The 15,708-nt window shown below is 43.8% G+C and overlaps 1 protein-coding gene across 10 annotated transcripts in view; it reads right to left on the bottom strand.

Moving 5' to 3' along the window:
- NEK11 (NIMA related kinase 11) overlaps nucleotides 1-15,708 on the bottom strand; it is an 80,192-nt gene that overhangs the window by 25,502 nt on the left and 38,982 nt on the right. For 3 of the 10 annotated variants that reach the window (XM_088654479.1, XM_088654480.1, XM_088654481.1), the window contains exons 7-13: nucleotides 14,354-14,503; nucleotides 14,180-14,258; nucleotides 12,507-12,592; nucleotides 9,845-9,964; nucleotides 8,322-8,415; nucleotides 8,124-8,231; nucleotides 7,661-7,799 (exon numbers count right to left, since the gene is read on the bottom strand). In XM_088654479.1, the coding sequence (XP_088510605.1) occupies nucleotides 7,661-7,799; nucleotides 8,124-8,231; nucleotides 8,322-8,415; nucleotides 9,845-9,964; nucleotides 12,507-12,592; nucleotides 14,180-14,258; nucleotides 14,354-14,503 (776 nt within the window). Of the gene's footprint in view, nucleotides 1-2,312; nucleotides 2,803-5,505; nucleotides 5,664-7,660; nucleotides 7,800-8,123; nucleotides 8,232-8,321; nucleotides 8,416-9,844; nucleotides 9,965-12,506; nucleotides 12,593-14,179; nucleotides 14,259-14,353; nucleotides 14,504-15,708 lie in introns of those variants that run through there. The other 7 variants (XM_035130286.3, XM_060280641.2, XM_088654482.1 and 4 more) reach the window with 5 other exon arrangements.

Below are 15,708 nucleotides of genomic sequence, written 5' to 3' on the forward strand. Positions count from 1 at the left end.
TTCCCGTGTGTGATTTTTTTTTGCGGAAGACCGTTCTGCCAAAAGACCTTATCCAATGGGAACAAACACCTTAGTCCAGCACATGGACTTGTGGGATTTTCTCTAAACAGAAACCACCCCAGTATCAACCACAGAAAATAGGGGAGTCATCCCTTCACAGACCACATGAGATGGGCGAGACAGCAGGATCAGGTTATCTGGGCCCATCAGACCATGGATATAGGGCATGGCTCCCCCTTAGGGCAAGTCAAATTTCATTGGCACCCCGCGTGACGCTAAAATTTGGCAGGCCTCCTATCGTCACTTTCCTTCCATTCTACATTTTAGTTGTGGCGCCCCTGAAGCCCAGTGTGACCAAACTAGAAAGGAAAAAGGTCACCAATCTCACAAACTGACACAGAACAAACACTGGAAATGCTACAGATGAGTTTTGTTTTGTTTTTCAGAGAAGAAAGACCCAGCAGGCAGGGTTGGTCTGGAAAGAGGGATGAAGAAGAAGAAGAAGAGTTGGGATTTGATATCCCGCTTTATCACTACCCGAAGGAGTCTCAAAGCGGCTAACAATCTCCTTTCCCTTCCTCTCCCACAACAAACACTCTGTGAGGTGAGTGGGGCTGAGAGACTTCAGAGAAGTGTGACTAGCCCAAGGTCACCCAGCAGCTGCATGTGGAGGAGTGGAGACACGAACCCGGTTCACCAGATTACAAGTCTACCACTCTTAACCACTACACCACACTGGCTCTACACCACACTGGGATGACTTCTCCCCCTGGAAAGAAGGCCGAAGACTTCAGAGGACATGGCCTGATCCTTGCAGAAAGAGGCATCACCCCTATCAGGATTGCCCTGCAGCAGAATCTGGTAAATAAATAAATGGACTATCTGTATTTGCATGCACAGTTCATAAATATATTTTTAATTGCCCCTCTCGTTTACAATGTCTTTTCAGCTGTGAAATTGATATGAATATAAACCAGCCCACTGCGCAAAACGTAAGAGTACATAGTTTTATATTTTCATCGCAAAATCCACTTTTTCCCACTGAGTCATTGTGTTGAAAAATTGAAGTGATTAGATACTGTCTGATTGGTCCATAACATAAACCTAGCAGATTTCATTTTAAGTTATTACTACCAGCAGAGCAGCACATAATCAAGCGCAATGCTAATATAGTCCCCTCCATATCTACTAACCCCCCTCCCCAATAATTTCAGTTTCATCCTCCTAAAGGTACAGATTCAATGTCAAAAGAAATATAGCCTCCACCGCGTTACTTTTATGAAAGAGGCACTATAAGTACTGGGTGGCAGGCTGCATTTGTTCTAGATGTCCTTTGTTCTAGATGTTCTAGATGTGCAAACAGCTGCTCATGCACAGGCTTTTTCTTAGCAGACTGCCACACTAATGTAGGATCCTATACGTAGAAAGGGTAGCAATTATTTTGTTTATTTACTGCATCTTATTAGCTGCCCAATAACTAATGTTCTCTGGGTAGCGTTCAACATACGAGAAAAGCAAATTAAAACAATAAAATTTGGAAACATTCTAAAAGCAGCATTAACACAATCCTTAAAAGGCAGGTGTTTTTACTGCCAGGGAAGGCTAGAGGCACTTGTGGGATTTTCTGCCTCAGGTGCCAAAATAAGTTGACCGGCCTCTTGGTACTATTGCGAATGGATGCTATGTGCTGCCTCACCTGAGGTAGCAAAACGCCTTCAGGTCAGCCAGTTTCAAACAGTACCAAACAGTTAGTGTACCTCACAGTGAACAGCTCAGGGCCTTTTTTCAGACATTTCCAGTCACCTCAGGGTTTTCCTCGCCCCCAAAATGGGCCCTTCCCTGAGCATGGTGGCCACTGCTGAAAGAAAACCAGCCATGCTTTGTCACAACTGTTCTCTCATGCCGGAGTTTTGTCAATGCATCAGCAAAGGATGCTTCCAGCGAACTAAAAGCTCATTTTGCTTTCTTTTTAAGTGAGTTCTGAACTCTTTGCTGAGCCAGGATGCTGCCTTTCTGCACAAAGCTACTGGAGTGAATAGAAAGAAATGACAGCATGTCAAGGTGAGCTGGCAGTCGCAAAGCAGTCTTGCTTAGCAATAGATAGCTGAGCAGATGGATTCCGCAGTCATGCTTTGCCTCAGTTTCAGTCTCAGGAGCATCAGATTGTTCAGCAGTTCTCTCCGTTCTTAGGTGAAAAGAATAAATCTCCATAATTATTCTGGGTGGTGCAGTAAGGAATGAAACCATCCACAGCTAATATTAAACCTGCTTCTTCATTTTTTAAATATTCAGATTTTCCATAAGCATATATTAATCTTGTGAATTAACTTTATTGCACATAACCAAAGGCCTTTGCAAAAAAAAAAATCCCTCTCATCTTCTCCATATAGATAGCCTTATCTCTTTAATAGAATATAATGTGGATTTACGGTATCCATAAAATCCATCATAATTAAAATCCGTATCTTCAGTATAATACACCAATACGTTAAAAATTAGCATCATCCATTCAGTTTATTCTACACCAGTATCTCAGATAAAGCAAATCTACTCTTGAGTTAATTAACATTTAATTTTCCTCCCATTCAGCCCTGTCCTTAACAATATCACCCTTTATGTTAGGGCTAACACTTGCCAGAAAGTCTCTTTCTTGTAACTGGGCCCTCTCAGTCTCTACTTTCTTCGGTCCTCTGCCTAGGAGACTGCTCCACCAGTGCAGTCTTTTTTCTGGGAAGATGGTTTCACAGTCAAGTCTTTTGTTCCATGCCTCTCTTTTCAAGGCCGCTGCTATGCAACTGGTGCCTGTAGGAGCAAGACCTTTCCTTCAGCTTAGCTGGATCTCCTTGCTTCTCAGCCATGCTTGTTTTTCTCTAGGATTAGTCAGGACATTTTATGAGAAGCAGAAGCCAGTGGCATTCCATTATAAAATCTTTTCCCCCCCTTTCTAATTTTGAACCATATTGGAAGGGTTCTATGAAACCCAGGGTGATGAGTGGACTTCACTCAAGGACAGTCTATGGACAACCCGAAGAGATCTGTATTTTACACATGTGTTCATGGAAGTATCATTCTGGGGATTTACTGGAGATGATTGTACAGCTCTTGCAATGGACACAATTAGTATCAGTATTGCTGTACCTATTTGGGGGAAATCAGTAAGACCCAACAAATGGCAATCTGAATGCATATAAAGTGTTTATTCACACAAAAATTGTGGCTATGATATGCAGATAGGTGTAGATATGCCTTGTATAGGAGGGTGCTTGGGAACAAGACACAATGCTATGGAGGGCTAAATGCAAATGACAGGGGTGTGGATTAATGTGAAGATTTGGCAATGAGATTAGAGAGCCATCAATAAACACCCAGGAAACTGATTTTTAGGCCCAAGTGATAACAATGTGGATGAAGGGAGATTAGTTCAGTTCAAATATACATTTTATTCCTTTACCAAAACTCACAAAACTCACAAAACTCATACAGCTTTGTTTTAAATCTCCTTATTTGACAGATGCACATTTTCAAGGGAAATGTTAAAGATCAGCATTATAATTTTAAACTTAAGAAAAAGCACTTAGAAGTCATGTATTTGTTGATTAACTACCCAGTTCAGCTTGGGGTGATGGACCTGGGGAGGAACAAGGATACCGGATACTGGGTTGAAGCCTGAACGCAATGTGACAAATGTGAGTAACACACCACTCTGAACTGCCCATTAATTCTGTATCTTTCAAGCACTGATCGCAATGATATATGAAAACCCTAGCAGGGAGTTTTAAGACCTCTGTGTCTCTAGACCATGCAGCTAAACTTTCAAATACACTGGGAGATGGGGGGGGGGGGAAGAAGCCTATTAGTCCTATATATTATAACTTGATAAAAATAGATACAGGTGGTGAACATTTTAGGCTTGTCCAATTGATGCACAATAGCTGACGCGCAGGTCCTTTTGGACTTTGCATGCCCCACCAATGCACACAGGGGGCCAAGAAGGGAACCCTGCGTGAAATGGTCACCGCCTTATGTAAGAGCGACAAATTTGCCCTGCTGTTCTGATTCCACTCTTATATACTCCTTCCCTTATGTTCTAAACAGTCACAAATTCCATTCCATATCCATCTCTTTTGTTTCCTGATTTTCATTTCTCTCTCTCTCCTGCCTGGACATAGTTTCTAGAATGCAGCTTCCTCCCACACAGATTTTCTCTCCTGATACTGTAAAAGAACAAGTTGGCTGGCAATGCTTGGCTTAAAGTGTCATACGTATTTGCCTTCTCTTTTAAGATAGTGAATCCAGCAGATTTTAAAGTCCTACTAGTCAATATTAAGCTTTAAGAGTCTCTCTCTCTCTCTCTCTCTCTCTCTCTCTCTCTCTCTCTCTCTCTCTCTCTGTGTGTGTGTGTGTGTGTGTGTGTATGTATGTATGTATGTGTAGGGTAGAGAGGTGCCCACAGATAGAGAATATACTATGTATTCTTGATGCATTGCTTTTCCTAGGCAGGTACAGCCCAATGAATATATTATATTCCATTAAAATGTATGTTATATATACTATGTAACTGAGCAATGGAAGTTTCTACCTGCTCTAGAAAAAAGCTACCTGATTAACATTTTAAGCCATGCTTGTTTTTAATATGCTGTAATGGGGGTCACCAACCTAGCACCCACAACAGCTTTCATGGAGCTTTTATGGTATTTCAAAAAACAACAGTAAGTCTGTAGTCCTCCTACAAAAAAAAAGTTTGAAGCAACATGTGCAAATACCCCTTAAGTTTCATACACTGGAGAACAGTTCCAGGAGTTGGCATGGCCCACAAGCAGCACTACTGAGATCAACTATCATGTACCTCTTCCCATCCCAGAACTGCTGTTTATCTTATTAAATGTGTGCGCATTTATGTGAGATTTACATTTTGATTAAATGAGGCCCATGATGATTTACAACAAATTAAAACCCACAAATAAAGCAGCCCCTGATCCTCTGGCTGCTGGCAGAAGCTAATATCCTTCCTAGGGGTGCTCCAGAATTTGGTATGGTTCACATTTTCAAGTGTCCCAACCTGATTCACACTTCCCAGACGAATACTCAGATCAGAACACACTTTTCCCAATATTGTGACACAGTTCTCAGCTCAAAAAAATGTATAAAAATGCACACAAAAATGTATCTTGGAACAAAAGCAAAAAATAATGAGGCAGACAAGAAAAATTCAGAGACCAAATTAAGAAACAGAAGAGGTAGCACATCTGAATTTTGAATTAGTGGTCTCTGCTGCTGTTAATGGCAGGCTTCTCATACATTTCTTTAGTTAAGAAACTGTCATTTAATGAAGCATTTTCTTTTGACTTAATCTAAGTAGTACCAACCATGTTAATACCCTGGGTGTTATACCGTGCAGTTATTTACTGAATCAAAAAGCTCATGGAAACTCAATTTACATATCAGGTCTTTTGAGAAAATACCCATCATGGCTGCAGAGTGCTTCGCTGCTCGTTGTGCCATCAGTAGAAAAAAATAGAGCATGGTTATAAAAGCACAGCCCTGAACCCAACAGCTTCTCAGCCTTGACAGGTAGGTATTTTAGCTATTCATTTTCTCTTACTGGGAAACAGCTGCTTTTGGAACACAGATGCCCAGCTTCTGCAGGAGCTGTAGGCTAATACCTGTCACATGGATCAAGAAATACAGCTTCAAAATAAAGGGATTTATTCTGTTTGTTGTTCAGTTACATCTTGCAGATTTTAGGAGGCTTAAACTAAAATATCAATAGCATTATAAAGCTATTAGATGAACCCAATATTAAAATCACAGTTAATCATCTCTATACAAACTAAAACAAACAATGAAATCCTCAGTACAAAGAGCATGTAATCAAGAGAAATGAATAAAACTATCTGAATTTAAACCAGCCAACCTAATCCTTACAATTCTTGCTGTAATAATACAAAAATGTGTTACATTTTATTCAGAAACCCCACGGGCTGATACTGAGGCTTACTTCAAATCTTAAAAGTTACCTGCGTGGAAAAGCTTTCCATGTAGACGTATGTGCAAAAGCCCACATGAAAATGGTCACATACTTTCCAGGTAAGAGAACTACATTCTCAAGTGACCCCTGACCCCGTCACACACATAAGTAGACTTTTGTAAGTAGAGAGGATGCTCCTTAACTGATGGAACTTGTTGTTCAAGTTAAGTGCTTTGAGGAAGTCATGCAAAACGTCTCCTATGCTTTACAGTTTGGCCCAAACCAAAGAATTTCTGGCAATATAAGCATTAGATACATAACGCACTGGTCAATTTTCCTAGGCTGTCTTCTCTGAACAGTTGCGATCTGAGAACAATTTCTGTCATATTGATCTCTTATAGACTCTTTGCTTCAGACATTCAACTTCAGGATAAATGGAGGATGCAATGGTAACATATATCATTGTACGGTGGTGCCTCGCTAGACGAAATTAATTCGTTCCACGGATCAATTGGTGTAATGAATTTTTCGTCTAGTGAGTTGTGGTTTCCCATAGGAATGCATTGAAACTTAATCAATGCGTTCCTATGGGCTCCGGGAAACTGGCGGTGGCGGACCTTGCTCTCTTGGCTCGGGGAAGGCAGGCAGGCACTTGCTCTCTTGCCTGCCTGCCTTCCCCGAGCCAAGAGAGCAAGCGCTGCTGCTGCCAGTCCCTGAGCCGCAGTGCGAGGAACACAGCGGGGATGGGATGGGGCTTGAGAAGCCTCGTCCTCTCCCCGCTGTGTGACAGGCGGTGGTGGGAGGGAAGCGGGGTAAAGATCCTGCGCTTCCCACCCCTGCCTGCACTTCGGCTTCCTTGGCAAAGGCAAGCGGGCAGGCTGTCTGCCTGCTTGCCTTCACCGAGGAAGTGGTGCTGCCGCTGAGCCGAAGCGGCAGCGGGCACTTCCTTGGGGAAGGCAAGCGGGCAGACAGCCCGCCTGCTTGCCTTCACCAAGAAGGCGCCGGCTGCCGCTTCGGCTTTCTCGGCGAAGGCAAGCAGGCAGGCTGTCTGCCTGCTTGCCTTTGCTGAGGAAGCGCTGCTGCCGCCGAGCCGAAGCAGCAGCGGGCACTTCCTCGGCGAAGAAAGCCCGCTGCCGCTTCGGCTTCCTCGGCAGGCGGGGGGGAAGAAACGCTTCTCTCCCCCGCCACCTCCCGCCTGTCTTCCCCGGCATGGGGTGTGTGGCGGTGCAGTGGCTCCGGGGGACGAAGCCGAATCACGGCAGGCGCTGCTTGCCCCCGCCTGTCTTCCCCGAATCAAGGGGAAGACAGGCAGGGGCAGCCGCCGCACTGCTGCGTTTTGGCTCCGTCCCCCCTGGCAAAGGAAGATCAGCTGTCAGCTTCATCTTCCTTTCCTGCTTTCTATGGCCGCACTTCGCAAGACGAAGCGGCGGTCATAGAAAACCTTTTCGCCTTGCGAATGCCTTGCGCAACGCAAAACTCTTTCGTCTAGTGAGTTTTTTGTTGTGTGAGGCATTCGTAAAGCGAGGCACCACTGTACAGAGAAAATGCATACAGTTTGTGATCACTTTAAAATCAAGTTTTGATTTTCCAACCTTTTAAAAGACTAAACAGACACCCCCAACTGAAACATCTTACCTCATCTAGCTTTAACTAGATGAGGAATTAACACAGCATATAACATCAATCTCTTACCGCGCTCCACAGGATCAGACATACAGAGTCTGCCTGTTGCATCACTGTCACTTTGATCCTCACATTCTATGGACAGATAGTTCAACGTAGTGACTGGCTGAGATTTAATCAGAGTCTCTGCTGTCTGTTCATCAGGTTCCTTATTTGAAAAGAGACAGTAAATCATAAGTGGTCACAATGAAACATGAAAATTCCAGCTATTACTCCATTCAGAATATAAGAATTTGTTGTTGTTGTTATACCGGTATATGCATGTGTATGAACAGGATACTGGCAACAGGCTGGGGTTAGTGCCAGCTTTCTGTATGTAAATTTTGCAGCACTATCAATTGATAGTGTTTGGGATAGTTTTAAGTATGGGGGCTACATTAATTGGAATCTTCTTTCAATATCCAGTCTCTATTGACTTTTTGTGAGTCACAGACATTGCTATTTTTCTAGAAAAAGAGATGCAAGAACTCACCATGAACACCTCCCTTGTTTTCTTAGTATGGCAATGGCACCCACCTGAGAACTCCCAGAACTGAATTCTGGTGAGTTCCAGCTGAAAAAAAGTCCTGGTCATAGAGGGCTAAAGAAAAGTAGAGAAGACAGAGGTAGAAAACACTGTAGAAGTTGGTGTCTGGGTTTTAGAAAATAGAAGCAAAGGCTAGAAACTTACATGAAGCACATCTATATTCACACGGTGGAAGTTACGGGATCTAAGCTCCTGCATTCTCTTGAGATTCTCTTGATATTTTTCTTCAGCCAACTGCCTGAAAAGAATGACAATACCGGTAATTCTACATCACAAACGGTAACTGAGCTAAGAACTTTCTAGCGACTTCCTTCAGCCGTGATTCCTTCAAGCAAAAGGATTACAACTGGTATGAGAAATGAATATTAATGCTTCATACTTGCAGAGGGAAGAAGCTCCTCAAACTTTGCAGACATCTTGCAACTTTAAGGGGTGACAAGACAGGAAAGTCACCTTCCACTGACTTCCTTCTGCAAGCGGTTCTTAGGATCAAACCCAAAGTAAATCTAGCTCTAAGGCAGCCTTCCTCCACCTTGATCCTAAGATGCTGCTAGACTGCAACTCCCATCATTCCTCATCACTGGCCATGGCTGAGAACAGTGAGAGGCGAGAGGCGGCGGCGGGAGGAGGTCTTCCCCCGCCTCTGGCCCCGCACCCCCTGCACGGAGCGCAACTTCGGAGGCCTCTAAAGTTGCGTTCTGTGTCAGGGGAGGCGGGCGAGAGCCGAAGCGTGCCGATACGGGGGCGGTTTTGCCGGCTGCCTTCCCCTTGGCTTGGGGAAGGCAACCAGTGAAAACGTCCCCACACCGGCGCGCTTCAGCCCCGTCACACGGAGCCAAAGCGCGCCGATGCGGGGACGTTTTCGCTGGCTGCCTTCCCCAAGCCAAGGGGAAGGCAGCCGACGAAACACCCCCGCACAGGTGCACTTCGGCCCAGTCACCAGGCGCCGAAGCGCGCCGGTGCGGGGACTTTTCGCCAGCTGCCGAAAGCCCCGCTTTCCCCTCACCCCGCTAGACACAGCGCAGAACGGAGGAGGCTTCTCCTCCGCTCCGCCCTGTGTCCGGAGGGGTGGGTGGAAAGCTGTCGGCGGCAGGGGGAGAGGAAGGAAGGAAGAGAAAGGGCTCTTTCTCTTCCTTCGTTCCTCTCCCCCCCCTGCCCAACAGAGCCCGCATCTGACGGGGGTTCGGAAGCCCTGTCTAATGCAGGCTCTGTCGGGCGAGGCGGTGGCACACACCTCTCTTGGCTCGGGGAAGGCAGGCAGGCAAGAGAACAAGCGCCTGCCTGCCTTCCCCGAGCCAAGAGAGCAAGTACCGCTGTTGCCGCCAGGCCCCCGGAGCCCATAGGAACGCATTAATTGACTTTTAATGCGTTCCTATGGGAAACAGTGCCTCGCTACACGAAATTTTCGTAGGGTGAATTGAGTCCTGGAACGAATTAATTTCATCTAGTGAGGCACCACTGTATTGGATAAAGCAGTTGTATCTCTTCCTGTACATCAAGGAATGTCCAAATCTCCAATTAGGGGGGTGGCATTTAGGAGAGGTTGACATGAAGATTGTGGATAGCAGACCACAGAACCTTTCTGGAAACAAACTAAATGCTTCCCAAACAAATGGAGACACTGAAGGATCTCCTTTTGGAGGCTAACATAACGCCATGCTTCTTACTTCAGCTTCTGTGCTGTCGCGTCAGCAATGCTCAGCTTTCGCAGTCTCATTCGTTCACGCGGTGTCATTTTCTGCACTTCCGAGAGGGCCCTCAGAGTTTGTAGATGTACTTTTTTCTGCCTGAAGAGAGAAGGGTTAGAACTGAAACAAGTGTGTGTGGACATTTGCTTTCAAAAATTCAAATGAATAGTCCTGGGCCTGAAAAGCTGAAAACAGGACCAGCCCCAAGACATTTTGATGCATAATGCAAAAAACAAGATGACAATTATTTCCCCCATTCCAGGAACAAAAACTGACCAAACTGACACAGGGTCAGGGAGAGGTGGTGCGGTGAAGCTGGCCTGGCCAAAGACCTGCTGAATCCTAAACTGGTGCAGCTACTAATAGTGGGTTATGCCAACTTTCCACTGCAGCCAATACAAGTAGGGGGATTCTGAATTAATCAATTACTGCACTCCTCTATTAAGCTCTTCTGGTACCCGCAAGGAATTCGGATGCTCCCTAACTTTATCTGGATCCAACCACTCTCATAAGATTGATGGACAAGATTTAACATTTAAAAAAAATATTTCCAAAAGTCTCATTTCAAAATAAACACTTTTGAAGTTTGAAATAAAAACAAAATAAAATTCTGAAAGGTGCCATATTTCTATTTGGCATAAATTTGTTTCTACACTATTCTGTTGATGATAGGTTTCAGTTATTTACATTTTACTGCGCTCTCAACAGTTGGAAAAAATGCAATTAAGATGCACAGAACATTAGCATGAGAAAGCTCCAACTGCATTAATTTCAATACCACACTCGTTTTATAATTAAATTATGTAAACTTAGACCTTTGAACTCACTTCATTGGACATGAGTAATATTCATTATTTCCTTGAAAAAGAACAAAGGAATATTCCTTGTGTTTTAATAATAGAATCAAAAATGAAAAGGCGTATTAGTGATCACACTATCTCAGCTGACCTCATTATCCAGTGTACCATAAATAAGGGTACTAGCTTGCCAATGACTATGAAGCTCGTACTGCAGTATTTCATTAATTATTTTCAAACATACAATAAAGGACAATAAAGAGCCCTCCTTAATGAGAATGAGATGAAACTAGAGCAGATAGATATAATCTATTTTAATTAAAACCCTTTATGCTAAAAAGCCAGCCCTTCTAAAAGGTCCTAGTTCTACAAAAGCTTCTGATTGCATCCTGTCTGAGAGCACTGCATCTCTGCTGAATCCCACAAATTATGTACCAACCCTTCTGAGTACAGGGGGAAAGCCTTGGTAGCACAAATTGTCTTCCATCAACTTGGCTTGTGGCCCAGTTGTGCCCATATTTGTCCAGGGGTAACCCAACTTCTGTGGTCCATGCTATGGTAAGCTGTAGGTTAGATTAGTGCTACACGTTAGATGTGGGGCTATATCTGAAGACAGTTCAGAAACTTCAGCTGGTGTAGAATTCAGCAGCCAAGTTGCTCACTGGGGCAAGATGGTTTGAGCATATTATACCAATCCTGGCCCGAATGTACTGGCTGCCAATTAGTTCCCTTGTCCAATTCAAAGTTTAAACAGCTCAGGACCGCAATACCTCAAGGACTGCCTCCCCATATGAGCTGACCTGGACCCTGCAATCATTATCTGAGGCCCTTCTGCCTGTATTAGAAAGTAAACTGATACTACGTTAAGATGACATAGATCTCCTTGCAGTTTAGTGAGATATAAAAATCAAGATTTCTAAGCTGAACAATGCTTTCCTTCTTTGTTGACTTTACCCATCTCAAAGAAATATACAGAAATGCACTATCTAAGTATAATAAACATTGATTATGGCAGACAAGAGAACAGCAAAGAAAGTAATTTCCCCAGCAGTGAATGTAACAGCAGTTGATTAATGTACCGGTAATAGAGCAGCAGTAACCACAGGGAAAGAAGGGAAGTAGATCCAATAGAAACCAAAAGGGGTAAGAGTTTAATTACAAGCTTTGAAATTTCTATTCATCATTATACCATTGTGTTCTGCTATTGTTCCTATTAAATCAGCTTAATACACGAATTATGTAAAACAGAGTATGCTATTTACATTGGTTGAAAATAAGACACACAATTATCCTTTGTACAGTAATTGGAAATCAGCATCTTACACACCAGCACAATAAATGGTGCTGTTAATGCCTGCAGGATTTTGAGAAGAACTTTGATGGGGAAAGTGTGTGTGTGTCTGTGTCTGCGTACAGACACATGTTGAATTTGTGTTGAAGCTATTTCATTTTTCAGTCTAATCTATAGCCCGGTTCAATGCAAGGCAAAAGTAGACCGCCCTTTTAAGTTAGTAACAAGTTTACATTTTCATAAGGTTTGGGCACTTGGAATACAAATGGTTACTTAAAAAAAATGCACACAATTCTTTCCTCCAAATAACCAGTGCACTTTATATCACAACCCTATCCAAATCTACCCAGAAGTAAGCCCCACTGAGTTCAGTGAGGATTGTTCCTAGGTAAGTGTAAGTGAATATAAGATTGAATAACTCATCTATTTTTTGCTCCTCTTACCTAGCCAACACAGTACTACCCTTCAGATTACAACCCCCATCAGCATTGGTGGGAGTTGTGGGCACCACGTTAGCTACTCCTGTCGTTCCCCCAAATAATTTCATACTCACACAACATTAATGATATGGGCGGCTTCTTCCTGAGAATTAAGCGCTGGGTCTTTCAAAGTCATATTTGTGAATTTACACTTCATGTTCTACAAGAGACAACAAAACAGCCGTAATTGCAACCATTTATTTTTATTACCGTGAAGTGTTCAGTGCCTTTTTGCTATTTTTACAAAACCCACACAGTGTGTTCCATTTTATCAGGCTCCTTCAGCCAGATTGAGCAATTTTAGGCATCCATTTACGGACAGTCTCAGGACTCAGCTGTACATAAAATGTTTTAAGTGTGTTGTAAAGTGCAATATGCAAATGTAAATCTAGATGGCAATGGTGAGCTATGGCAAATTCAACATATTTTTCAAAACATTTTAAGCATTTCCCCAGCTTTTATATATGTGTGTAGATCCACCTCAGTCTAACTAACTGTGAGAACAGAAGCGAAAGTCACATCAGAGGTACCAAAATTAAACTTGGTTACAAATCATCCTGTCCCCTTTCCTTCTGGGTGCTGCAAGACAAAGATACAGTAAAGGCAAATGGAAAGCATACCATTTTGGTTCCTTTGGTTTTTGAAGTGCCTGCACTAGCAGGAAAAAAATATTGGGTTACACTCAGATTAAGTAAGTTGAATGCAGTTCCTATCAAAGTCATAGAATCATAGAATTGTAGAGTTGGAAGTGACCCTGAGAGTCATCTAGTCCAGTCCCCTGCAATGCAGGAATCTCAGTTAAAGCATCCATGGCAGATGACCATCCAACCTCTGCACAAAATCCTCCAAGGAAGGAGAGTCCCCAACCTCCTCAGGGAGACTGTTCCACTGTTGAATAGTGAGTCTACTCTGAGTAATAGTGGGCACCACCATCTGTTACTGTATTTTTCACTCCATAAGATGCACCTGACCATAAGATGCACTTAAGTTTTCAGAGGAGGAAAGGGGGAAAGCCCTGTTTTGGGGGGGAATCAGCTCACAGTTGTGCAGCTTCTTTTGCAAAGACGAAAAGCCCCATTTTTTAAAGGATCAGCTCAAAGTTGTTGAGTTTACTTTGCAAAGGGAAAAAATCCTGTTCAACTCACAGTTCTGCTTCTGATAATCTAATCAGCCAGATAATCCAATCAGCCAGTCACATGTTGCTGGGGAAACAAACAGCCTCCCTCTGCAGAACATTCAACAATGGAGGCCTGGGCAAGGGGCTGGGCCGGGAAGGGAGCTAGCTTCCCTTATCTCCCTCCCCAATCTCTTGCAATCAGCTGCTGAGCGGCTTCTTTTCAACACCCCTCTTTCCCTCTTGTTAGCCTTTAGCGCTTTCTAAAAAATTTTTTTTAAAAGCACAACCTGCTTTTTGCCCCTGGGCAATTCGGCTCCAGGGACCACATTCGCTCCATAAGACACACAGACATTTCCCCTTACTTTTAAGGAGGAAAAAAGTGCATCTTATGGAGCGAAAAATGTGGTATGTTGACTCTAACAACATGAAATATATATCCTTCCCCATTTGAACACCTAATGCTCTATTCAGTATCTTATACAGAATGACTTGGATTTAAGTCCCATATTTCAGTGGTACGTCTGTGGAAGTAGGCTTAGGACTGTTTATTTGGTCTTTTATAGGGCTCATTCTTTTCAATGTGGGTGACAATTTCAGCTATTAAGTCTACTGTCATTTCATTTCAAATACCTGTAATTGATCACGAACGTATGGAATCCTTAAAATCTCTGCAGCGGATGGCCTCTGTGAAGGATCCTTGCTCAGCATGCTGAAATATTAATGGTACGAAATGAAATCTATTCTCATGCAAACTATAAAACCGCTGTGGGTGAAACCAGTTTGAAACAAAAACAAAAAACCCACCTGTGCAGCAAGGTATCAAGTTCGCTTGGATAGATGGCTGGCAGAGATGGTGCTTCACCTTCCACAATTTTTAAAACAATGGACAAAAAATTGTGACCAGTAAATGCATGATCCAAACAGCACATCTCATATAAAATGCATCCTAGGGACCTGAAAGGAAAATAAATAAAATGAAAGCAATTCAAGGACAAGAAAATTTCAGCGTCTGCTGACTGCTTGTTGCTGCGTTTTAATCCTGGTCATACAAAACTATGAGCGCCTTTCTATTGAAAATGAAACACACTTTTATCTCAGTGAAAAGCCTGTTCTTCCATTTCCACAGGGTTCATAACGCATAATGTAGGGGATATAAAAGAACAGAAGGTCATAAAGTACTGTAAATGTCGCCTTGCCATGACCATATTCAAGTTGCACTTCCCTACAGGATTAATCTTGGGTGCGTGGGTGGAGAGACTGTTTGCAAATGTGTAGGCAAAGCAAGCTGAAAACGGAGTCATTTGGGTACCTCCCAGTTTTTGCCCGTTTAAAAAAATGTTTTCTTAAAATAAGAACAATAAGAGGAAGAATGAATGTAAAAATAAAACCGATAGGGTATGTGATCCTTTTAAAAAAGCAAGAAAAATGTGGCAGGCCATCTGCCACATTGGCAGCAACAAGACCCCCATCCTTGGTCAGCCAAAGATAATACTTCAATGAAAACACCCCCCCACCCCCACACACATACAGCTGGATCTCAGAGCATGGTGTAGCACGAGTTGTTGGCACCCAAGATGGGGCAAGTGTTGCGCCCCCTGGTGGACTGGGCAGTGGTCAGTCCCTTCCCCGGCCAGTGTCTAATCAAGGGAGTCTCTCCTTGCAAACTAGCCTCAACCTGGGAGCAGACATAAGGCAAAGTCAGGAGCGCCTCTGTGTTGCCTTGGCCCCCTGTCCTTGCAGCAAGGCGCTTTGGGCAACACACATGACACTGGCAGTGCTTTTCTGCCTTCCTCTTCCTCCCTGCCTCCTCAGTGGGTGGTGGCTGTGGTACCCTCCTTTTCCCTCCCTCTTGGCCAACCCTGGGGTGGGGCATGTGTGGGTGTCCTTTTGCTGGCCACAAGGAGGAAGAGGCGCTGCTGCCCCAGCCCCAAAGGCCCAGCCTGGGTGTGGCTTGCTTCCCTGTGGCTCCAGCCTTGATGAGGGAGCTTGCTGTGGGGACGCCTGGTTGTGCCCCCTCAGAAATTTGTAGTCGGGCCATGGTCCCCCCTGCCTTCCCCACTATGCCACTGTCTCAGGGCCACCTACTATTTTAAACTTCCCGCAGTGCCCCAGTGTTATGCTAATTTGGGTGCTGCAGCGCACCCTTCTGAAGCCTCCTC

Source organism: Zootoca vivipara, chromosome 11 (assembly GCF_965207765.1).
Source record: "Zootoca vivipara chromosome 11, rZooViv2.hap1.1, whole genome shotgun sequence".
Taxonomy (NCBI): domain Eukaryota; kingdom Metazoa; phylum Chordata; class Lepidosauria; order Squamata; family Lacertidae; genus Zootoca; species Zootoca vivipara.